Source organism: Equus caballus, chromosome 21 (assembly GCF_041296265.1).
Source record: "Equus caballus isolate H_3958 breed thoroughbred chromosome 21, TB-T2T, whole genome shotgun sequence".
NCBI classification, from domain to species: Eukaryota; Metazoa; Chordata; class Mammalia; order Perissodactyla; family Equidae; genus Equus; species Equus caballus.
The window spans coordinates 71,878,479-71,902,757 of NC_091704.1; the positions used below are offsets into that span (position 1 = coordinate 71,878,479).

Below are 24,279 nucleotides of genomic sequence, written 5' to 3' on the forward strand. Positions count from 1 at the left end.
ATGGGTTTTTGCGTGGACATAGGATAAACCCCAGGGCAGGATTGCAGGCTGCTTGTTGTGCCGTGTTTATTTTTAAGCCACATTTATTTTTCAGAGATTTCCAAGCTTCTCAGACTGTCCAAGGGTGGACTTTCCGTCTGGTTCCAAATGTTCCTCTTCTGAAGACATCGAGTGAGCTCCAGAAGCCCCACCCTCACCTCTGCCTCTGTCGGCGCCCGGCCGATCCGGCCCGGGACCCCACCCTGCTGCCCAGGAATCCGCTCCCAGTGTAAGCCCGCCACGTGCCACGGATGGGAGCTCGGAGGGAGTCGGGGGGCCTGCACTGCAAAGGAGCTCCCAGGAGTGGGGACAGGATTGGGAGGAGCTCCCCCCACCCCCAGCACCCACGGCCACCCCTGGTGACACCTGGCATGACGGGGGAGGGGTGGGGAGGAGTGGGCGTGGTGAGGTTGGGGGTACTTTTAAGGAAAGGGGAGGTGAGGGGAGGAGAGGGAGGCGTGGCCTAGCCCCCAGGTGCCCGCACAGGTGTTTCCCACCATCCTTCCGACTCCCTTTCTTGCCACCCAACCCTGCTGACCTCACCAGCAGCCTGCCCATCCTGAGGCCAAGGGCCACCCCTGCCTGCGCTTAACGGGGCACCCCGGGCAGTGGAAGGGGCCCCCCGCCACATCCTGGGCTCTGCGGACACAGCCTCGCGGCGCCTTCAGAGAAAATCTCCAGAAACCAGAACAGCAGTCCCACGCCGTCTGTTTGTGAAATGGGCATCACCATAGGCTCATCCCTCTGCATTCAGAAACAACACTCAGGCCGAGAATATGAAATAGAGTGATTTACTGAGACAGACACACGTTATGCCCACAAAACTGGCATTTCTGACAATTTGCAAAAACACCAAGTCTGTAAAACAGGGCAGGACTCAGGTGACATAAATGCCTGGATCAGCCCCACCCGGTCAGCCCAAGAGCCTCTGCTCCCAGGCATCCGTATCGACGGGCACTGACAGATGTTTCCCAGTCGGAGATCAGAAAGCTTTGTGGGGAGGAGGGGTGAAGTCCTGAGGAAACCATCGGCACCGGGGGAGGGGTGGGCAGGGCGGCATGGGGCCTTGGGCTTCCTGGCAGGTGCATGCCGTCATGGCCCTGGATGGAGGGTCCTGGGCAGCCACCTGCTCTGCCTGTGGAGTTTGTAGATCATGGCGTCCAGGTGACCAGTGCATAAAGGACTTGATGTGCCGAGGTGTTCGGAGGTGCTGGGCTGGGACCTTGGGGCTGAGGTCTGTGGTCACTGCTGGACAGGAGGCCCTGAGCAGGGTGGAGTGCACCAGGACGCCTCCCAGGGGGAGGAGCAGGGCACCGGGGCCCACCCTCCACTGGGTCTCCCATCCCTGCCCAGAGAATTCTCAGAAAGTCCAGTTTAACTCAACCTTCCAGAATTTTCCGTGGAAAGTGGAGGTGACTAGTCTGTTGGAACAAACACCCCAAGTGGCAGGTCACTTTGGCTGAGGTGGGCTGTCACTTCCCACGCCCGGAGGGAAGCACCGAGGCCGCCTCCAGGGAGTGTCCCCATGTGGATGGTCTTCCGGGGGCTTCACAGTCCCTGACGTTGCTCAGGACACGTGGACCGTCCTCAGGCTCGGTGGCCGAGGCCGAGTTAGCGTATAACTCGTCTTTTCCAACATCTGGCTAAAAGTTCAGCTAATTCCTTTTAAGAAGGCGCAAAGGGTGTTTCTTCCTTAAATTACGCCAAGTTGGGTTTTGTTTAACTGCTCATCTATCTGTGGCAGCCAGAAGCAATGATTAAACGAGCGAGCATTCTTCAAGCCGGAATCTTGCCAAGGCTCGGAAACTCTTCAGGGGCTGGCAGACCCGCAGGACCTGGGAGGATCCGGCCAATTTCCTCCAACTCACTGGCCCGGGGGCCGCGGCCTCATCCAGACAGGTTTGAGGAGGGTGTGCCTGGGCACGGTGTAGAGGCACCCCCACTTCACCGTGGGAGTTCCCAGCAAGGGGAAGGGGTGGTGGACAATGACTCTCTCCAAGCAGCCGAGGCAGCAACGCACCCCTGTCTCCCACGGGGTGAGCGCAGCAGGCGTGGCCTCCCCACCCTGCGGCCTTGGATCTCCCTCAGAGCATGGGCAGGGCGTGGCAGGACCGAGCAGAGTCTGTTCCCCACCACATCCATGCCGAGGGCAAGCGACAGGGCAGCTGGGCCCCACGTGGCAGGTGTGTGTGCTGCAGGCAACGTGCATATGTATACACAAACACATGCCCCTGCACGCACACACATACACACTTGCACACATGCACATAGCTGTGTGTACACATACACACAAACACACATGTGCACAACGCAATACACACTCTCACACATGTACGTACTCTCATGCCCATGGCATGCATATATACATGCTCATGTATACTCACAGGGATATATACACATACTCACATGTGTATGCACATACACTTCACACATTCAAACACATATACACACTCATGCATATGCACACACATGCAAACATGCGTTTGCACACATGTACATGTATACACATATACACTCACACGTGCACATTCACACAGCATGCATGCACTCACACATACATATACTCGCGTGTGCATATTTATACGTGCCCACACATGTATACATACTCACTCATGTACGCAAACATATAGGCACAGACTCACCTGTGCATACACACATGCACACACCCATACAGCATACATACGTGTGTCACATATGCGCACACACTCACACATGTACACACTCACATGTGAACACACATATACACACACAAGTACACCCAGCCCCTCCTCAGATACCAGGCGCCACATGCTGTGGGAGGGGCCACTCAGCACTTCAGGTCCCCGTTCACGGAGGCCGTGGACGGCGCGCTGACCAGCCCCTGGTGGTCCCCTGGCCTCTGGCAGTAGTTCCTGATGAGCTTGTAGATGGCAAAGCCGGGGATGGAGAGGCAGGGCACACCGGCCACGATGACAACCACGACGTACACCCAGCCCGGGTACGAGGTCCTCCGGGAATTGGGAAATTCCTCCTGGGGACAGAGGGAGCACAGGGTGAGCAGACACAAAGGCAGCCAGCAGGGTCTCCTTCAGGGGCAAACGTCTTCTGACCCCACTGAGTCTCACCTCCTGGCCTCGTGGGGGAGGGGAGGGAGACCAAGGCCCCGCCCCCACGCCCGCCTCCTCCCAGGATGTGAGCCCTGACTCCCCTCCCTGGCGGCCCCTGTCCACTCACATAGGCAGGGTCCCAGACGCTGTATGTCAGCTCCTTGGTGACCTCGACCACGAAGAAGGCCAGGAAGATGACCAGCATGATCAGCGGGCTGACCAGTCTCCACATGACTTGCCAGAAGATGTTGGGCTTGTGGCCGACCATGAACTCGATGTCCCTGTTGAACCTGGAGGGGCAGAGGCCAGAAGGGGGCCGTCACCCGCAGGACATCGCCGGGCCTCGAATCCCGTCAAGGCAGAGGGCAGGGCAGCCTCCTATGTCAGACGAATGGCCGCCGTCCTGTGACGCCGCACCCTGGCCTTTCCCTCGTCACACTTCCAGCCATGCTTCCAGCAGAGATGCGCCTCCCTGAGACGACGCCCGTCAGCACGGCAGAAGCCGTCCCTGGGGGCCTTGGGAGACCTCTGCCGTCCTCGGGGCCTGCCCAGCGCTCTGACTAGTAGACTCTCGTCCGAGGCCTCATCTCCCCCACGTGCCCTTGGGGGACACTTACACAACGTCGGGGTCACTACTTCTGCAGGAACAGAGGAGGGAGCCCATCCAGGCCGCTCCCCCCAGCCTTCTTGGCAGGGCAGCGGCCTGAGCCTGGACAGCCCCGCCATCTCCCACCCATCCTGTGCCCAACTCTCGTCTGCACAAATGAGTCTGTGGAAGTCTGAGTGGAGTGGGCAGAATGTAAACGGGAGCTGACCAGGACACCGGTGAACCAGAGGACACTTCTGGAAAGCACCATCCCAGGCCTTGTACGGGCAGACCCCAGGAGCACGGTGCCAAGTCCCCCTGCTCGGGGCCATTCCTCCTTGAGGCAGGCCGCACCGTCCCCCAGGCCAGCGTCCAAAACTGTCCTTGGGCCGTTCACGTGAACATGCCTGCTCCACAGCCAGCAGCATGGCAGGCAGCCACACACGCGTTTCCGGCTGAACATTCTTCCCCAGTATCTACTGATGTCACACTGAATGGGTCTGCACATGCCTGCTGCCTGGGCTGGTTCGCATGTGCTGCCTAAATAAACACCCTGCACACGTGTCCCCACACACGCGTGCTCTTGGTGATGCATAGCAGGCATCCCAAAGCAGGGGCCCCTGGAAGAGCTGGTACACGTTTAATGTCGTCATCGGCAGCTGAGGCTGTGGCGACTCCAGCCCCGGCCAAGAACACAGGCATGTTTTCTGGATCCCACCGTCTACGGAGACGGCGGGAGGCCCTGAATTTTGGCCAACGGACGGCCACCTTTCTTTGCCTGAGGCTCTGTCTGTCTGGGGAGGCGCTCTCTCCCCCAAGAAAGGCCCAGAGCACCTGGCATGGCAGCACCTCTGGCCGTGGACCCTGAGTTGGAGTAAAACACTCAGCTCCCTCCCCCTGGGCAGGCGCCCAGTGGGGTCCCACCAGGAACCCGTCACCCACACTAAGGCCCCTGCCCCCTCCACAACCAGCCCTGCCTCTCCGCCTGCACCAGCTCCCAGGGGCAGCTTCCAGCCGACTGGGACGCAGACGTCCTTCTGCATTTCTTGGTGCATCTGTTCACAGCCTCCTTGGCCCCACGGCGTATGAGGCTTAACCCTGCTTGTCTCTGCAATGCAGCTGTTTTCCTGGCTTCCTATTTGCTTTTTGACGTTGCTTGTGATACTCTGGTTATAACACTTTTTAATCACAAGATCAGATCAGAGGTGTCTGTGTTTCCTTCCTGTTTCCTTCGTGGGTGCTGTCCCCTCCGTCCCAGGACTGTGCAGAGGCTCCTCCCTCTGCTGTCAGAGTTCATCTTTGTACGTCAGTCTGGGAGCATCTGGGAGCTGGAGGGGGTGTGGTTTGGATTGCTCTGGACGGGCTTCCATCCGGGATCCATGTCATCTCCCACCACCCTCCTAGGTACCAGGCCCTTTGCTGCTACACAGCCCCCACCAAGGGACATGCACGTGGTCCCGTGTCGCGGGTGCCCGTCTCCCAACTTGCCCTGAACACTGTGCTGCTCACCCCACCGTGGGGACGTCCTCTGACTGTGAGACACCCCGTCCCTCCTACCTGTCCACACCGTACACGTAGACCACGGAGAACATCTCACAGAAGGCCACGATGAGCAGGGGGATGGAGCCAGCGTAGTTGTCCATCAGGGAGAGCCAGTACTGGCCCGAGTTCAGCGTGAAGACAAAGGTGATGAGATAGGACCCCAAGCAGAGGAGGCCTGTGGGCGGACAGGGCACAGAGCGGCTGTGGCCAGAGGTTCCATGTCTGCCGCATGGCTGTGACCCCCGAAGGCCGTCCTCACTGCTCTGCTAGCACGGCCCGGCCCCAAGTACCTGTGACCAGCTCCTTGGGCCACTTTTTGGGGATGACCTTGAGGTCCTGCAGGGGCACGACCACACCTTCTACGTTCCCGAACATGGACGACAGGCCCAGGCAGAAGAGCATGATGAAGAAGAGCACAGACCACAGCGGGGACACCGGCATCTTGGTGATGGCCTCGGTGAAGACAATGAAGGCCAGCCCGGTGCCCTCCACGCCCTGCAGGTGGGCAGGTGTGTCACCCCTGGCACATGCTCCCGGGCCCCCCAGGCGTGCTCCCTGAGGGCCCTGCAGGTGGGCAGGTGTGTCACCCCTGGCACATGCTCCCGGGCCCCCCAGGCGTGCTCCCTGAGGGCCCTGCAGGTGGGCAGGTGTGTCACCCCTGGCACATGCTCCCAGGCCCCCCAGGCGTGCTCCCTGAGGGCCCTGCAGGTGGGCAGGTGTGTCACCCCTGGCACATGCTCCCGGGCCCCCCAGGCGTGCTCCCTGAGGGCCCTGCAGGTGGGCAGGTGTGTCACCCCTGGCACATGCTCCCGGGCCCCCCAAGCGTGCTCCCTGAGGGTCCCGCTGGTGGCCTGCTCACATCCCTCTGCTTCCCTGTCAATCACTGATTGCGCACAGCACTGGACAGCTCTCCCCCCCGAGCCCGCACTGTGCAACCGTCGGGCTGATCTGAACCATTGTATGAATACCACATCCCGTCTTTAAGCCCAAGTGTACTATTAAAGCTGGACTATGTTTTGCAACCAGGAAGGGGATCACACTGTCCGGCAGCGGTCAGGGCCCCAAGTGCCCAAGCAGATACACGCACCAGAGGTGCAAGGACCACCGTCTGCTCGCTGATAGGGCAGCCCCTACCCTGCACACTTCCTGGGATGCACCCTGCACTGCCCAGGTTCAGAGTGATGAGTGATGTCAACGGGGCTTGAGTGAGGCCCCTAAACAGATACCCTGGTCGTGTGGCCTGTCCACCAGGCTAGAGCAGACCACGAGGCAGGCTGTGTGCGCGCACAGGCTCGCGGTGAGTAAGCATGAAGCTCTGCACCGCTGGGCTGACCCTGTGCCGCTGCATCCGGCCCCACGAGGGTCAGCAAGCCTTCTGGCACCGGCTCCTCCCTCCCGGGGTCAGTGCTCCCAGTGGTAGAACCTCCAGAGAGAAATCTGTGCTTAGGGGGCTGAGGGACTAAGTCAGAGCCGTGGGGGCCCAGAGGCTCCTGCAGGGAATCGGCTCCAGGATCTGATGTGGGACATCCCAGGGATCCCGTCAGAGGACAAGACCCTTGTGCAACTTAGAGCATGCAGTGAGTTCCCAGCGCCCCTGGCAGGGCAGGAGGGCTGGAGGCGGGGCCTCATGGGGGCAGGGAAGCTCAGTGGGAACTCAGCTCCAGGGGAAGCTTGGTGTTTGCCCAAGGGTCCTTCGCTCCCGTCTCGCGGCTCCCGAATGGGAGAGGGCTGCCCCAGAGGGACTGACCTGGGAGAGGAAGGAGTTCAAGTCGCAGGTCTGGAAACTCAGCTTGGCGTAGGCCGCGGGGTCAGTGGCGTTGCACCATCGCTGCATCTCCTCAAAGTTCTCCTGCGTCACGTTGCCTTCGGGCAGATCGAACGCGTTGATGAGCGTCAGGATATTCCTGTAAAGAGCGCAAGGCTGGCTCTGGCTCTGGGTGGGTGCAGGCCCGGTGGGCTCTTTGGAGGCAGGGCGCACAACCCCCAGGACGGGCTGGCACAGTGGCCGCGGGAGCGCGAGCTGGCCACTTACGTGCTGAAGCACTCATCGTAGCGCTCGGTGGCGCGGAAACCGATGACGGAGTAGATCACCGTGGCTGCGAACACGGACGTGAAGCCATTGATGATGGACACGATCACCGAGTCCTTCTCGCAATTGTTGCTGTGGACGAGAGTGGCGTCTGGTCACAGCAGGCCCAGGGACGAATGTGCACCCAGCGCGACCCGCGCGGGCACACAGCGGGGCTGAGGACGGCGCAGAGCTCCATCAGGGAGCGAGCCTGAGAGGCCCACCTGCAGCTATGCCAGGGGCAGCATGCAGCCCGCCGTTCTCCTGTGACCCTGCGGGCCGCGAGCACAGGGTGGCAGGGGGCCTGTCCCCAAGCCCCACACCTACAGTTGCTGGCCCCTCGCTCTTGCTGTTCTGACACTTCATGATGCCACCCCTATGAACCTGGTGGCCCCTGACACCCCCAAAAGCACTGAGGACCCCTTGAGCAGACTTTAACCCCCAAAGCTGGAGCTGGAGACCCCTGTGTTCAAGTTCCTGCTTGGCCAGAGCTGTTCTGGGCCTGGGCGGTGAGCACTCAGCCTCACGCTGTCAGGATTGCCCCCCGGGCCTTGCACTCCACCAGCCACAAAGGCCTCGAGGAATCGGCTTGGGCCAGGCCCCCTGCCCCACCTGTACCTCCTCCCCCACCCCCCCCACATGCTCTTCCCCCCCAACCTCCTCCTGCCTTCCCCTGGCCCTCCCTGGGGGTCCCACTTCCTCCTGGTTGAGGATCCCCGATCTCCACCTGAACACCTAAAGCCATCCTCAGCTCTACACGCCCAGAACCCAGCCCCTGACCTTCCCAACTCAACCCCACAGTCTCCCCACCCTCCACCCTCTGTTGATGCTAACACTATCTTTCCAGATGCTTCCATCCAAAGCCTCGATGCTTAGCCCTCGGGAAATGCAAGTGAAACCACAGTGAGATACCACCAGGGTGGCTGGAATCAAAGAGCCAGATGATAGCAAGTGTTGGTGAAGGTGCCCTGCTAGGTGGCTGGTGGGCCCGTGAAATGGGGCCGCCGCCTCAGAATCAGCTCCTCCAATGTTCAAACCTAGAGCCAGCACATGACCCATTCCTAGGTGGACCCAAGAGAAATGAAAACACATGTCTGCACAAAAGTGTGCGCACAGATGTTCACAGCAGAGTTTTCACAACAGCCAAAAGTGGAGACAACCTGAGTGTCCACTGACAGGTGGATGGGTGAACACAATGTGGTCCATCCACACAGTGACCAGTGTTCAGCCATAGGAGGAGCAAGCACTGACACCTGCTATGACATGGGTGAGCCTTGAGGACGCTGTGCTCAGATACAGAAGGACAAATCCTGCAGGGTCCCCGCTCTGTGATGCATCCCAAAGAGACAAATCCATAAAGGGAGGGAGCAGATGAGTGTTGCTGGGGCCAGGGGGCTGGGGGATGGGGAGTGGCTACTGATGGGTCTGGGGTCTCGTTCGGGGTGATGAGAATGTTCTGGAATTAGCGGTGGTAGTTGCACAACTCTGCAAATATCCTAATGCCCACTGGACCGTGCACTTTAAATGGGTGAGTTGTACAGCACGGGAAGTATCTGCGGGAAGCCGGTACAAAATTCGCCCTCAGCTCCGTCCTGCCCGATCCACTGGGAAGCCACCCCAGGACCTCGCCAGGGCCCTGCCAGCCCCACCCTCTCCTGACCCACCCCCACGGCCAGCAGGGCATCTTCACTCCCCGCTCCTGCCTGAGTCTTTGCTCACACAGCACCTTCTCCACCCCCAGCCCGCTCCGGCCTGGTGAGGCCCACCTGGCCCCAGGCTCCTCCAGGACCCTCGTCCTGCTCCGCACTTTCTTTCTCTGTCTCCTATCTCCTATGACCCCATAGGTGCTCATCTAGCATGTCCACCTCTCTGCAGACCGCAGACCCCAGGAGGAAGGGTCCCAGCGCACCAGGGGGCACGCAGTGGGTGCTCCATTAATGCTTGTGGAGGTGGACTGACACCAACGGCGTTCCTTTGGACGCCCTTGGGGGCCCTTGAGGTTTGGGTCCTGGATGCTGAGGGGTGACCAGGGGAGGGCTGTGGGGGACCGAGGGGAGAGCACCAGGACACCCTGTCGCTAGGGCTGAGGCCAAAGGGAGGCCGGGTCATAAATGGGCCTCGCTCATGGTACCCAGCTTGCGCAAGCCCCCACAGCTCCTCCCCACCTCTCCCGTCACCGTCCCCCACAGCCCGGACAGAAGCGGACCACGGGGACAGCGAAGATGCAGCCAGCCACGCCTTGCCCTTCCCACCTTGCGCTCTTTCCATCTGTGCCGCGGGACCCTCCCATCCACACTCACTGGACAGAGTTGTAGCTGGAGAAGGAGATGAGGCCCCCAAAGGCCAGCGAGAAGGAGAAGAAGACCTGGGTCCCTGCGTCCAGCCAGGTGGTCGGTTTGGCCAGCTCCTCGACCTGCAGCCAAACAGAGATGCTCAGCTGGGGCCACAGGATAGGGCCCAGGAAACGAGGAGGGGTGGTCCTCAGGAGAGGCGTGAGCCCCCCAGCCGAGGCGCCCACCCGCTGACAGCAGAGGCCACAGGGCAGGGGGCATGGTTCAGGATGGACGACGACCCCTGGCGGGGGCAGCCGATTCCTCCCGCGCAGTAGCTGCCCTCTGTCCGTCCTCCCAGAGCCATGGTCAGGCCGACGCACAGCCCCTCGCAGGGACAGCACGCACGTCGGCCCCAGGGGAGGCCCACCCCCCAGCACGGCCTCTCCCTGTGGGGTCTGGCACCCAGGGCAGACAGTGGGATGCTCACGTTCGGTGTGAAGAGGAAGGCGATGCCGTTGGTGGCTCCCTTCAGCGTCAGGCCCCGGATGAGGAAGACGGTCAGGACGATATAGGGCAGCGTCGAGGTGATGTACACAGCCTGCGGACGGGGCAGACGTGGGCAGAGGGGCAGCAGGCCGGCGAGGAGAAAGGGCTGGTCAGGAGGACTCCACTCCACCCCTCCCCGACGCGCCCCTCGGCCCCCAGCTTCCTGGGCAGGGGGACCTAGCCTCACTTCCGTCTTCCGCTGTTCTGATGCTAACTGTGGCTGTCATTGTGATTACGTAATGATGACCACTTAGCTCCTCCCGCTAGACAGACATCATGCGTCACCCCTGCACATGGCGTTTAAAGTGCGTGCTTGAGAGCCGTCTGGGCTGGCACCGAGTCCCCAGGCCACCAGCCTAGGCGATCGGCAGTGCCAGGGGCAGCAGAGGCGCAAGGGGGCCGTGACCCTCAGAGCTGGTTACAGGTGCGGCCAGCCCAGGCATGCCCCTGTGAGCGCCCATAGCCCTGCCTGCCCGCACCTTCCCGGTGGTCTCGATGCCACGGATGGTGCACACGTAGAGCACACTCCAGGCGCAGGTCAGGCAGAGCAGGATCCACCACTGCACAGAGCCCGAGTCGTTGATGGAGGTGGAGATGTTGAGGGTCTCCCGGTACCAGAAGTAGTCCACGGGGGAGCTGCGGGCACACTCTTCCACGTAGTCTGGGGGATGGGCGCTTCAGTGTGTGGTCACAGAGAGTGGGAACCCACGGGAGGACAGAGCATGGGAAGAGCCACAGGGAATGCATGCTGTGCTCCTGGGGCTCTGACACGGGACGTGGCACACCATGTGCATGCACATGCACACAGACATGGGTGTGCACACAAGCATGCCTTACACAGCTACACACATGTGCACACACATACACATGTGTGCGCACACATCCACACTGACTCACATGAACATGTGCAGCATGCTGCACACTCACATGCACATACATGTACACACCATGCATAGGCACATCCACACATGCCATGTACACACGTGTGCACGAAGTGTGGCATGTGCACCCCTGGGCCTCAACCACCTGCCCTCTTGCTCCTGCTCCTGCTCCTGCTGCAGGCAGGTGGGAGCCCCAAGGTGTAGCCGGCAGCCAGCGCCTGGGCAAGATGCTCAGCTGCGCTGGTCACCAGTCTTTGGGGCTCCTGGCCGGGGTACACGCCAGGGGATTCTGTTCGCCCTACATGCTCTCACCACTGTGGGTCCCAGGGCCCTTGCTGCCCCTCTAGGCTCACGGAGCTGCACTGAGACCCTGCTCGGGGGAAGCAGTCTAGTCCTGGAAGACCCCCCACCCCCGGAGACTAGGAGAGTGCCCTGAACGGTCCCAAGTGCAGCAAGGGTGGCCCTGGGTTCAGGCCTGTCCCCTTCTGAGCCCACGAGGCCCATCCTGCCAGCCCGACCCCAGCACCTCTGCAGGGACCCATGCAGTAAACCACGCTGACCAGTCTCTGCTTGTAGGACCCGCAGCCCCAAACGGGCAGTGCACGTCCTGCTGCAGAGTGTAGAGAGCTGCCAAGCTGAGCACAGGTCCCCGTGTCCCCCCCGGGCCACCGGCAGAGGGTCTTCTCCCCACCGTTCTTCCCAGGGGGTGCAGAAGGGCCAGATGGCGAAGGGCGGGCAGCCCTGGCACACGCCTGTGGAGTCGAGACTCCGACTCCGGGGGACGAGGAGGGAAGGGACGGGAGGATGAGCACAGCATGCTGCATGGCTCCAGGAGCAGCCTTCTGCAGAAAGGCCCACACACACCCCGGCGGTGACCTGGAGCCCTGGTGTCCTCGCTGTGAGGCTGGGGATGGGTCTCCGTGTAATGCGGGGCCGTGGGCCCACTGCCCTGACTGGGGACGCTGTGGGAGGACCCCTGGAAGGGCCCGCTCCTCTCCTGCAGCGACCTCGGCTCCTCTGGAGGCAGCTTTCCAGGGCCTTTCTCTTGCACAGCGATTGTTTTATTGCTCTGTTGCCTTAAATTGCTCTGGTTCTAGCCAAACCTGAGCTATAACCGTGGGAAGTTTAGAAAATCGGAGGGCGACTGTTCACGGACCATCAGTCTTCCTGTTCGAAAGTGTGGGCAGCCCCACAGAGTCAGCCGACCCCCGACCCCCGAGCCCTGGCCCCCAGTCCCGCCCAGGCTCACCAGTCTGGTTCTCGTTGAGCGGGCACTGGCTCCACGGCAGAGGGTCCTGGAAGGAGTTGAAGAAGTACCACATGACCCAGGCAATGATGGTGTTGTAGTAGAGGCCCACCATGAGGGACACGAACATGGACGCGATGCCTGGGGGGACATCAGAGCTGGGGTCAGGGGTCAGTGCTGGGATGGGGGTCACTGCTGGGGTCAGGGGTTACTGCTGGGGTGGAGGTCACCACTGGGGTGAGGGGTCAGTGCTAGGGTGAGGGGTCACTGCTGAGGTGAAGGGTCAGTGCTGAGATGGGGGTCACTGCTGGGGTGAGATGTCACTGCCGGGGTCAGGGGTCAGTGCTGGGGTGAGGGGTCGCTGCGAGGGGACCCTCCTCACCAACTATATGTGAGCGGACAGGGGAGTACAGGAGAACAGGAGGACGGCCTCTGTGGTCAGCACCCCCTCCGGCTCCCTTGGGTGCTTCCTGGACCCTCCCCAGGCAGGAGTGGGGAACGCTGCTCTCCCCAAGTGTCCACACCCTCCCACATCCTGGGTACCTGGGGACTCAGGACGGCCTCTGCTGCCCAGCTGGTCCTGGTGGGCAGGATCAGCCCTGGCCTGGACTCTGCAGCCAACCCTCCCATGAGGCTCTAAGGAAGGGTTGGCATGGGCCTGGGTGGGGACAGGCCCTGGAACTCCCTCTTCCGGGAAATGGACGGGCAGACGGCAGGGAGCAGCTCTCACTGCCGCCACCAGGCCCAGGCGGGGGTTGCACCGAGGGGTACAGACACGCACCTACACCCTTCAGGATCGGGTGAATGGAGCTCCAGATGCCCACGCTCCCCTTCCGCAGCCTCTGCCCAATGGCAAACTCCAGGTACAGCAATGGCATCCCCTCCACGACCAGCAGGATGAGGAAGGGGATCATAAAGGCCCCTGCATGGGGAGAAGGCATCAACGTGGTCAGGTGACGGTGCCCAGGAGGCCAGAGGCTGCCTCTGGGGACACAGCTTCTGCAGAAAGTGTCTGCAGGACTTTGTCACAAATACAAACTTAGGAGCAGTGACAACCTCACTGCCCATGACAGCCATCAGCGTTGCAGAAAACAGCATCGCCTGCCGTGGAAAATTCTAGAGATGAGCAATCAAGGACCCAAGCTTCGAAGTAACAGCAAGACCCTTGGATTGGGGTCAGAGCTAATTCCACGTTCTAGAAGTCCTGCTTGGCAACTGGATGCAGGAGAATGTGAGTTCTCGCCTGCGCAAAGTCCAGTGTCCTTCAGACCTGACACAGCAGACACACGAGGAAGCCTGTCCCTGTGTGCCACTTTACAGGAAGGTGTCCCGGGTGCCCTGCAAGTTTATCCTATTTGTGAAGAACCATGTTAGTGTCTCTACATCTGTAATAATAGGAGGTAGTGTGATCTCAGGATGTTGGTCACACTCTGGGCCCCAAGGGGACAGCTCTAATTCAGGGCTGTTAGGAAATGACTTTGAAATGGGATGACATTTGGAGTTGTTTTGAAAGGGTGGTAATTCTGTGCCGGGGCTGGAGCAGGAAAAGTCGCCCAGATGGTGTGGGAACCAGGAGGGAGACAATGTCCTGTTGAAACCAAGGTTCATATTTGTCATTTAAATTGACTAGAAGGTTAAGTTAACCCTCGAATAAAGGCGATTATTTTAAAATAAATAAAAGATACAGATATGCTTACCCTAAAAAGGAAAAACGACCCGCTCTTCCTACAAAAATTAGATTTAATGCGTGGGACGCCTCTTGTAAAGAAAAGCCAGCACAGAGCGCAGCCACGTGTGGGTAGGTGAATGCACCTGCATTTCCTCACGATGTCTTTAGATTCTGTCTCTTTAGAGGGACTCAGGCTGGAGCCTGCGGGTCGGCCTCCTCTCAGAGCTCTGGTCAGCAGGCGCCCACCCAGGAGGCAGCTCTGAGGACATCCGTGCATTCAAACACGGCAGCATGTAAAGAAGCGCACATCACTCTGATGGCTCCCTCTTCTTGGAGGGACCCACCGACTCCCCATCTCAGCCACACGGGATAAGAGGGCCACCTCGGCAGACCACCACTTGTTTCATGGGGGCGCCTTGTGCCCCCTTGTCACAGTGGCCAGCTTGTCTGCTGACCCCACAAGCCCATGCCTGCCCCACAGGGTGGCACACAACAGTGCCTGGGTAGTTACAAAGGAGTCCACGCTGGGCAGAGCAGGCCCAGCGTGAGCCCCCTCTGGGGCTCCAAGTCCAGCCAGGAAGGCATGGACAGCACATGGAACCTTCACTCAAAGGTACAGAAAGGTCGGAGGGAGAGGCCATAGGAGCCTAGGGTCCAGAGGTCACCAGGACACTATGTATCAAGGGGTCTTCAATCTGAGCCTTAGGGACTCTGCTTAGGGACGTGGAGGAGCATCCTCCAGAACATTCTGCCAGGGGATGCAGGTGTGGTGCAGGGTCTGTCCTCTCTGCTCTCTGATGGACCCCAGGGCCCAGCCTGGTGCTGACCAGGAGCTCCGTGACCCCCTGCCAAGCAGAAATGATAGGACAGGGACTCAATGATGCCCCCTGGGGCCGAGGGAGCCAGCTTCCATGGCGAATCGGTCCCAGGTGGGGTGACCTGGGCTGGGCAGTGGAATCCCCTCCCTTCCGACATGATTCCCTCCGCCGGTATCCTCAGGCCCGCTCTGGCAGTTCCACGAGCCCCCGGGCCTCAGTGCAGGAGGAGGGTGAGCAAGGGAGGCCAGCAGAGGCACCAGGTCGGGGCTCCCAGCTGCTCCCTCCCGCCGGACTTGGGGCCAGCGGGAGATCTGAGAGTGTTTGAGGCACACACGGCACACGCAAGTCCTGAGCACAATCTACAGAGATAGCACAGCCGTGGTGACAAAGGTCGTGACCATTCAGTCAGGATGAAGCTCAGTAGCTGAAACTGGGCGATAAGAATTCAAAACAGAATTTATGGAAGAATTTATGGCTTCAGGACTTCAGCGCCGATTCAGGTCCCAACCTGATGGGGCCTCGCAGGCTGGGATCCCTGGACGCCCGTGAGCCATAATCACTGACTGGGATGCTCTCTCGCCAGAACCACCTCTTGATCCCTATTGGCCTGGGGAGATCCAGCTGTGGACCTGCCGAGTGGTGGGGGCCGCCCATATCCGCCACATCTCCTCACCACGACGTCCCCGGGTCTGTCCCTAGAAGGGGTACACATGACATCCCAGTGCCTAGAGCTGTTGCGCAGCCCCGCCGCCCAGCACTCAGTACCCTATCTCCCTGCTCAGGCTCCTTTCTCTCGTTTCTCCCTCCCCATCATTTTCCCAGAACCCCAGGCAACAGTCAGCACCACCCCGATCCTCCCCCTTTTCCGACACACTCCTGCTATTCATTCTCCACCAAACCTCTCAAACCCATCATTTCCACTCCATTGCCTGCCCCACACCTCCCCAGCTGGACCACTGCCTCCCACACAGGGCTCCTGGTCAGGGCTGGTGTCAGACCCTGAGCCAGAGGTCCTCAGTGGGGTGGCACTGTGTGTACACGAGTGTGTGTGTATGCGCACACAAGTGTGTGTATGTGCATGCATGGGTGTATGTGAATGTGTGTGCGTCTGCATGTGGGTGTGTGCACGTGTGTGTGTGCAGGTATGTGAGTGTGTGGGCACGTGCATGTCCACATGTATGTGCCTGCCTATGTGTGTGTGTGTTTGTGTCCTTGTGTATATGCATGCCTGGGTATATGTGAATGTGTGTGCATGTGTAAGTGAGTGTGTGCCCATGTGCATGTGCAAGCCCAAGTGCGCGTGTATGTGAGTGTATATGTGTGTCAGAGGGAGAGAGAGACTATGAGGCGGCGTGGGGAGGGCGGGAGGGCCATCCCGCCAGCCCGGCTCCACTTGTGCTGTTGGGTTAACTCCCTCAGCCTCCTCTGTCCCTCCTCCCTCCGTCATCTGTCCATCCCTGCGGTGCCCTCACAGTGAGACACTAGGCCCCCCGGGAGCCCAGCAGCCCCTCCGCCCCAAGGGCTGTCCTCTCCCAGGCCTCCACCCCAGGACTGCCCGAGGGAGCAGCTGGGCTGCAGGCCTCTCTCCCCAACCTGGGGCTCCAGAGACAGGTCTTTCTGAGGCTGGGGCTGCGAGTCAGGAGCTCCAGGAAAGCCAGGGCGTGGGCTGCAGGGGATGGGGAACTTAATGAGGTGAAAAGCACAGCGCAGTGGTGACCCACCTGCCCCCACCCCGCAGGAGGGCAGCGCCGACTCGTTCTCCCAGATGAGTGGGTTCCTAGCTCCTGGAGTCTCTCTCTCAAGAAGCTCCAGCAAGGCCAAGTGCCCCGGGAACACGGTCCTCTCTTTCTCACACCCGGCCGCTTCTCACTGTGATGCAGGGGGAGGAAGGAGGCAAGGATGGAGGAGGCAGGGCTGCAGGTCTCAGGAGGGAGAAAGCCCCATAACCGCCCGGTAGGCCTTGTGGGCACCTGGCCAGTTCCAAAGGTCCCCAGAGACGAGCCTCCTGGGCTGCCTCAGGAGCCATGGGCACGTGCTCCTGCACACCAGTGCACACCCGTGACGGAGGAGGTGGAAAAACCTTGCAAGAAGTGCGGATCTTTCTCTCTCTGAGAAAGTGGGAAACGAGGAGGAGGGAGGAGGAGGCAGTGGAGAGGGACGGGCAGGGGGCAGGCAGGGGAGGGGAGTTGCAGGCTCCGAGGGCGGCAGGTCCAAGCCTCCGAGTCTGTCTCTTGCACGTGGCGTTTGGCACAGGGTGGAAGCAGGGGAAAATGTGCTGAATCGGAAGGCACAGAGCCGGGCCCAGCAGAGAAATGCAGCCCCTGGAACCAGGCTGGAGGGGGGCCTGGAGACAGCAGCAGGGGAATGGCAGGGTCCTGGGGGGCTGCCTCCTCGGGGCTCCCCCACCCGCACCCCAGCTCTCCCACAAGCGCTGTCCCTGCGAGGGTGAGACAGGGTAAGGCGGGCACCAAGCACTGGGGGTAGTGCCCATGGGACAAGCCAGGGTGGTGGGGACACACATGGAGAATCACGCACGTGTGGAGAATCGCACACATGGAGAATTGCACGCGCGTGGAGAATCACATGCGTGGAGAATCTCATGTGTGGAGAATGCACGTTCACCCGCGTGCTCTCGGGCACATGGCAGATGCAGACCCGCTCAGTGCAGACCATCAGGTCCCCGGGACGTGGGGGTGTGGCTGTGGCCCGAGGCCTCCCACTGTCCCCTGAGGCCGACTGAAGACAGCAGCTCTCCCTAACCTGCACACCTCACGCCGCTCACAGTCCACCCTGAGCCACGTGAGATGCGCCCCACGCGAAGTCCCTGGAGGCCGCAGAGCTGGCGCTCAGGCAGGGAGACCCTCCCTGGGTCTGGCCCACCCTGCTCGCTCCCCAGGTTCTGCCCTTTCAGGCTGGCTGGCTGTCGCCTTGAGGCAGACTGATGCCGGGGGACGTGACAGCCCAGAGCCCGTGGTGCTGCCTGTGATCACAGCTCCTGGTGGGAAGGGACAGAGAGGAGGCCTAGGAACTGGGCAGCTTGTCCAGGGTCTAGAGATCAAGACCCAGAAGAGGGACCACCCTGAGGCCTGGGCATGAGGGCCCCTTCCTGCACTTGCGAGGGCCCTGCTCTGAGTACCTGCCTGAGGCCCGCCCGCTGGAGCCCAAGCCCAGGCCCTAACAGGCCACACTCAGGGGACGAGGGCCCATGTCATCCAAATGGGCCAAGTCATCAGGCCAGTGTGGCCCCTTCCCTGGTCCCCCTACGGGGCAACCTGCTGGCTTGCACCCCAGGTCGGAGGTTGATGGGACCGTCAGAGATGGCTGTGCAGGTGGGTGATGACAAGGCTTGGGTGTGGGGCTGTGGGTGCACACACACGTGAGCACGTACGTCTCCCAGAAATGTGGATGGAGCAGGGGGAGGGGAGATGGGGTGGCGTGGAAATCTAAACCAAAGCGAGGCCTTCCAGACCATGGACCGGTCAGAGTGGAGGACAGACAGAGCAGTCCTTGCTCCGAGGGGCCTCATCTCCATGGCCAAGGGACAGAAGGCCGTGGTATTCCAGCTCGCAGAGGAGGAAGCCCTGACATCAAGCCCATGCTGACAGGTGGCTGTGAGGAGGGTGGCCACGGGCTTTCCCGCTGCCCAGAGGACAGGTCGGGAGGAGCTGGGAGAAGAGATGGCGAGGGAAGACGGAATTCCCGATGCAGGACCGCCCTGCCACACCAGGCCATCCTCCTCTCCTGGCAGTCCCCTCCCTGACCTCCTGGGCCCCCAGAAGAGCACAGGGAACTTCTCCTAACACCAGAGCAACCAGGGCACTTGCCATCCCCACATCTGCTCCCGTTCCTACCACGGGGCTTCTGAGCCCCCAGGCTTCCAAGCCTCGCCTTGTGCCCGTAGGCCCGCTCTGGGTCAGGGCACGGGTAACCCTGTGCCCGTGTCCTTTTGTGGTGTGGCTATGACAGGGGACATGCCTGAGGTGTGGATTGTCCCTCAGTGGTTCACAGATGTTTGCTATTTGTTGAAAGCAAATTCACGAAACCTCAGAAACAAGCAAAAGCAAGAAGGACCGGCCTGGGAGGCCGCGGTGTCTCCCGCCCCCTCCTCCCTGAGATGCTGGCCCTCAGAGAGCTCCAGCGGTCAGGCCTCCTACGGGACCAAAAGCTACGGCATGCATACCACCTGCCACACAGTCACAATCAATATGCTACATGCTGCTGATGGTTGAATCTAAGTTGTGGGAATACGGGGCTTTACTGGAATTTTCTCTACTTTTCTGGGGTTTTTTTTCATAACATAAAGTTAAAACTAAAGTAAATGATCACTTGTTTTGCTTTTCGAACTACCCAAAACGCCCCGAAATAGTCGGAAGCAAATTAAGTTTTCAGCAAATCAGGACTGGTCCCCAGGGTCCTCAGACTGTCACTTTCCCTTCAAGCGACACAACCGCTCCCCTCCCCCACAGCTGAGGCTCAGGGAGGGGACGTCCCTGTGAGGGGTCACCAGTCACTGGCCGCCTGTCACCGTCCTCGTTGATTGTCTCCTGGGCTTGGAGGACAAGATGCTCAGCTCCTGGCCCCAGGGCAGGCCGGGGCGGGGGACCGTGGGGGGCTCTCTGGGTGGGTGCAGGTAGCGGGGCATGGGGCAGGAGAGGAATGGGCGTCCTGGACCGGACAGAGGGCGAGCCACCACGGGGGAGGTGGGGAACAGCAGCCTTGCCCAGGAAGTCTGGGGCTGGACCTCCCCCTCGCCTCCTGGAGCTGACAGAGCCGGGTCCCCCGAGATTTGCTGCCTGTTCCGGGACCCAGGGTCGGCTCCCACTTCCTGGGGTGATGCGGACAGTCTGTCCTCAGTGTCTGGAGGCAACATTCCCATGCTGCCCCTTCGACTTCACGGCGAGTGTGCGGCTGCACCCCGGGAACCCCGTTTCCCGTGGGTGGATCCTTCTCCGTCAAAGGGCCCCGCAGCTCGTGGAATTTTCGGTCTCCATCGTTGCTCTGCTCAGGGGCGTTGAAGACTTTAAAGTCCCTTCAGCATGTTCCTGGCTTCTTCCCCAGCTCTGGTCCTTCCAATCCCTCTCTCCTCAGGGGACCCAAGAAGGTCCGTCCCACGAGGCCCAGGGCTCCTGCACCCCACCAGGGCCCAGCGCAGTGTGCGTGGTGGCCTCTCCTCCCTCTCCCTCTGGCTCCTTCCACCGGGTGAGGAGGAAGTCCTGGTGTGCTAGCTCCCCCTGAGAACCAAGCCGGCGCTGCCCGGGCTGCAGAGCGATGCTGGGCCCCTCCCCCTGGACGGCCCTGGGGGGACATGACCAGGAGGTTCCAGAGGGAAGGAGTGGTCAGCCTCGCTGGGGCAGCTGGGAGGGAGGACTCGGGGACTGCCAGTGACCCTACTGCTAGGCGACCCGACCTCGAGGGCCCCGGGGTCCCCTGCTCCACCCTCTGCCCCCAGCACGGAGACGGCAGCCAGCATCTGGGAAGTACAGGCTGGACCAGAGGCGTGTAAGACACAGGCTTCCAGACAATCTCCAGTCCGTGTCGGTGCAGGGTCACAGGTTGACCCGGGATGACCACGTCTGCTGTTCCTGGGGACGCTTTAGGTCAGAAAGCCAGGGTGACAGCCTGCAGGTCTTCAGAGTTAGACAGGAAACGACGCCTCCTAACTAGCATCACAACAGTGCGAATGTCCCCTAAAAGCCACGGAACCGTCTGCCAGGAGCGGCTCCAGAGCATCCAGCCAGCTACTTGTAGAGCCTGTCTCTGAGCGAGCACAGCCCCACCCCAGACCTCCTGCCCTTTTACAAACGTAGCCCGGGGTCCCCAGTCCCCATGCTGGCTCAGCTTCTGGCACTTTCCTCTGCAGCTGGGGTGAGGAGGCAGCCTCGACCCTGTGCTAGGAGACCCTGGGCTCCAGGCAAGGCCCTCGGAGGCCTCTGGAGGTGGCAGGACAACAGAGGCCAGCGTGTCGTGGGGGACCGGCTCCCTCGCCTCTGCACTGTGTGCCCAGGACCCGCCCACATGTTGCTCTGTGGGTCACCTGCTCCCAGCCAGCTCCGTCCTCTGTCCATCAGGGAATGTGGTGCCTGCCTGCGGGGTTGGCACATGAGTTGATGCCCAGGAAGGGCTCAGCCTGGCGCCCTGTGGTGGACGTGCAAAGGACTGGCCCTATGCCCCTTGTGCCGGCACTTTCCACGCTCCACCTGGAGGAGTGGCTGGTTCCTCTGTCTCCCCGGTGCCCGGGTCTATTTGTTCTCTGGGAACAGGGCAGGGCTCCTGAGTCCTGGAGTGTGGGCGGCCTCTCCAAGCCCGACTCACCGGCATTTGGACACCTGGGCCGGGGCAGTGGGCCTCTCTCGCCAACCCCTGTGGCCAGGAGCAGACTGCAAATGTCGGCGCCCGGGCCACTCCTGCCCAGCCCCACCTCTGCCCGGCCCTGCCCTCCGTGCGGACATGGGGGCTCAAGTCTGTGATGAAGATGGCAGACACCTGCTGGGGTGGACGGCACAGGTGTGCACCTGCCTGCCCACAGCCCCTGGCACCCCAGACTCCTCCCCTCTGTGAATGGGGTGCCGGGATCCAGGGGGGCCATCCGTGGTGTTCAGCCCTGCTCTCCACCCTTGTCTGCTGCCCAGGCCTACCTCCACCATGGCTCTGGCACAGGTACGGGAAACGCCACACGTTGCCCAGGCCCACGCAGAAGCCCACGCAGGTGAGCATGTACTGGGCCTTGTTGTCCCACTTGGGCCGGGAGCTGGCCTCCTCCTCCTCGATGCTCTCCAGCTGGTCCAGGGACAGGATCCGGTCCTCCAGGCCCGGGTTGGGCAGCACGAGCCTCACCATGGTGGCCGCCGGGCGGTGCCTCAAAGCTGCAGCAGGCCAGGAGCCGGAGGGTGAGTGGCCACAGCCCAGAGCCCCAGCACTTTATAGGGAACCTTTGGTACCTCACCCCAGCACCTGGGCTAAGAGTTAGCGTCAGCAGATCTGGAGGGCGAGTCCGTGGACTGTTAATGCCTTATCTGCTGAGGCGCCGCCGACCCTCTGAGGCTCAGCCAGCGCTGCCGGCCCCTCCCCCTGTGCAAACGAGATGTTCCAGGTGAGCCGCCCCCGCCCACCTCCGCATGTGCTCCAGGGGCCAGACTCCCGGGAGGAGGAATCCCATGGCCCTGCCCAGCTCTGCAGGATGCTGGTTCTCCCCCAGACCCTGGAGTCTCTGTCCACTGGCTGTGCAGCCCCCACTTGCAGAAGGGGGCCACCGAGGGCCCCCTATCCCCAGCTCTCTCTGCCAGTGGGCTGACAGCTGGGGCATCACTGACCCCCAACCTAGTCCCTCACGTGAGTGGAGCCCCAGGCCCTGGAGCAGTCCCCTGCCCTGTTCATACTGAGCTCGGAGCCACTGGGCCCCTCCAGGCCTGAGCTGTGGGCTCTAAATAGCTCCTCAGAGAGCCCCAAGGTCCTACCAGCATAGGGGCATCCAGAGCTGCCTCAGAAACGCATGCATCCAGGCTGGGCCCTCGGGACCCAGGACGACCTGCAGGGCGCCCATCCCTGTGGGCTCCGTGGGGCTCCGGGAGTGGACTGTCCTCAGAACCATCATCCTGCTGGCTCCTAGGCTCCCCTGAGGCTGCAGGACTTCAGTCCTTCCTCCGAGCACTGTGTACAGGGCAGCCTCAAGCTGGACATGAGGGCCGCGGTGGGAGACAGTGTCCCTGCCCCAGAGCAGAGGGGTCAGGCAAGGAGACCCAGGGAAACCAGCACCATGTCCAGAGAGTGACATGGCCTCTGAGGTGGCCAAGGTGGTCACGAGATGGCAGCCAGCCTGACCTTGAGTCTGGGGACAAGGAGAGAACCCCACCTGGGGGTCACGTCTGAGTGGAGACCGAGGGCAGAGGGGGCCCCCCAGTGCAGGTTCTCATCCTGGTCCTGAGCTCAGTGATCCCGCCTGCCGGCCGCCTTCTGTGGGTTAGTGACCATGTGCCCCTATCCTGCTGAGGGGCCTTTTCCCAGCCTCCGTCGAGCCTTTGGGGTCAGCTGTCCACAGAGCCCTCCTGGCCGCCTGGGCTCCACATACTGCCCCCGTCTGCGTCCTCCCATCCCCAGGCCTTCCCAGGACAGACTCTGTCATCCTGGCTCTCGGCTTATTTATCTTATCAGTGGTCGGTGCTGCTGGACAGTAACGTCCCGGAGGCCAGGCTCTGTCTGCCCCCTGGACCCCCACCGCACGCGCTGAATAACCCAGGGAAGGCGGGGCTGGTCACTCACAGGGAGTGAGCTCAGGGGCCCAACCTTTGCCCCCAGACAAGAGGGAAACTGGGGAGACTGGAGCCTGAAAGGAAGAGGTCAGGTTTACACTTAGGGACATCTGTCCTGAGGCAGACGGACCGGAGGGCAGGGCAGGCCACAGGGAGGCCAGCACAGAGAGAGACAGAGACAGAGAGAGATAGAGAGACAAAGAAACTAAGAGAGAGACAAAGAGAGACAGAGACAGAGAGGCAGACAGAGATAAAGACAGAGAGACAGGGAGACAGAGAGACAGAGACCAAGAGATGGAGACAGAGAGACACCAAGAGAGACAGAGATAAGGATATGGAGAGACAAAGAGAGAGAGAGACAAAGAGACAGAGAGAGAGAGAGACAGAGACAGGGAGACACAGAGAGAGAGATAGAGAGATAGACACAGAGAGATAGAGACAGAAAATACAGAGACAGAGAGAGATAGAGAGACAGAGAGATAGAGACAGAGACAAAGAGATAGAGAGAGAGAGAGACAGGGAAACAGGCAGAGGGGGGAAAAGGGCGGAGGGAGGCCATGGCTGGCCCAGGCCCGGGGGTGGGGACGGGGGAGGCACAGTCTGGAGACAGGGAAGAGGTGTTGCCTGGACCCCAAGGGCCACCAAAGGAGGGGAGTCTGGGGAGGCGTCCCATCCTGGACAGCTGCCCACAGGAGACAGAGGTGCTGAATTGCGGTGTGGGGAGGGTCCCTGGCCCGTGGGCCCCGCTGGCTCGCCTGGGCTTTGCCGTGGGTGTGCCGGGGCTTCCTCCTGGCTGCTCCTTCTGGAGCTTCTGCAGAACAGCCTGGGAGTGGCGGAAAGCTGGACTTGGACCCACATTCGGAGGAGCTGAGGAGACTCCCGCAGCCCCAGCGGCACAGCTGTCGGCCCTGAGGCCAGTGTCCTGGTCTGTGAAACACAGGCTTAACGTCCAGCTCACAGCTGTGTCCTGAGAAAACACTGGAAGGGGCACGTGGCAGACGGAAGGCCTGGGGCCCACGGACCAGGGCGCCGCTGCTGGGGGCGGACTCAGTCAAGGCCCCAGAGCTCGCTCCAGCCTGACACAGGCCCAAGGCCCCATCCTCACGCTGTCTCTCCCTTCGCACTCGCATTAACAACTCTTATCACGAAAGAAACACATGCTCAACAAGGAAAACTGAGAGTCTGCAACCCGCAACGGGAGACGAGCGCTGACAGTTTTCTCGTCCGTGTGCGGTCTCGTGAATGTGTCTGCGTGGGAGACGCACTCACACTCTCGCCG

General features: G+C 61.2%; 1 protein-coding gene across 1 annotated transcript; it reads right to left on the minus strand.

The window, feature by feature from the left end:
• Nucleotides 1-809: 809 nt before the first annotated feature.
• Nucleotides 810-21,709, minus strand: SLC6A19 (solute carrier family 6 member 19). The gene is made up of 12 exons (XM_001499232.5): nt 21,390-21,709; nt 13,049-13,189; nt 12,271-12,408; nt 10,620-10,801; nt 10,082-10,192; nt 9,622-9,734; nt 7,286-7,414; nt 7,001-7,157; nt 5,544-5,748; nt 5,269-5,428; nt 3,253-3,415; nt 810-3,049 (listed from the first exon to the last, which is right to left on the minus strand). Exons 1-12 carry the CDS (start codon nt 21,589-21,591, stop codon nt 2,846-2,848), a joined length of 1,905 nt encoding a protein of 634 aa, XP_001499282.1. The 5' UTR covers nt 21,592-21,709; the 3' UTR covers nt 810-2,845.
• Between the last annotated feature and the right edge of the window lie 2,570 nt (nt 21,710-24,279).

Coding starts and splice junctions, on each gene's coding strand:
- SLC6A19 (XM_001499232.5), bottom strand. CDS start 21,591: ATGGTGAGGCTCGTGCTGCCCAACCCGGGCCTGGAGGACCGGATCCTG. Junction 10,193..10,619: donor GCATCGAGACCACCGGGAAG/GTGCGGGCAGGC, acceptor CCCCGTCCGCAG/GCTGTGTACATCACCTCGAC. Junction 3,050..3,252: donor GCGTCTGGGACCCTGCCTAT/GTGAGTGGACAG, acceptor CTCTGTCCCCAG/GAGGAATTTCCCAATTCCCG.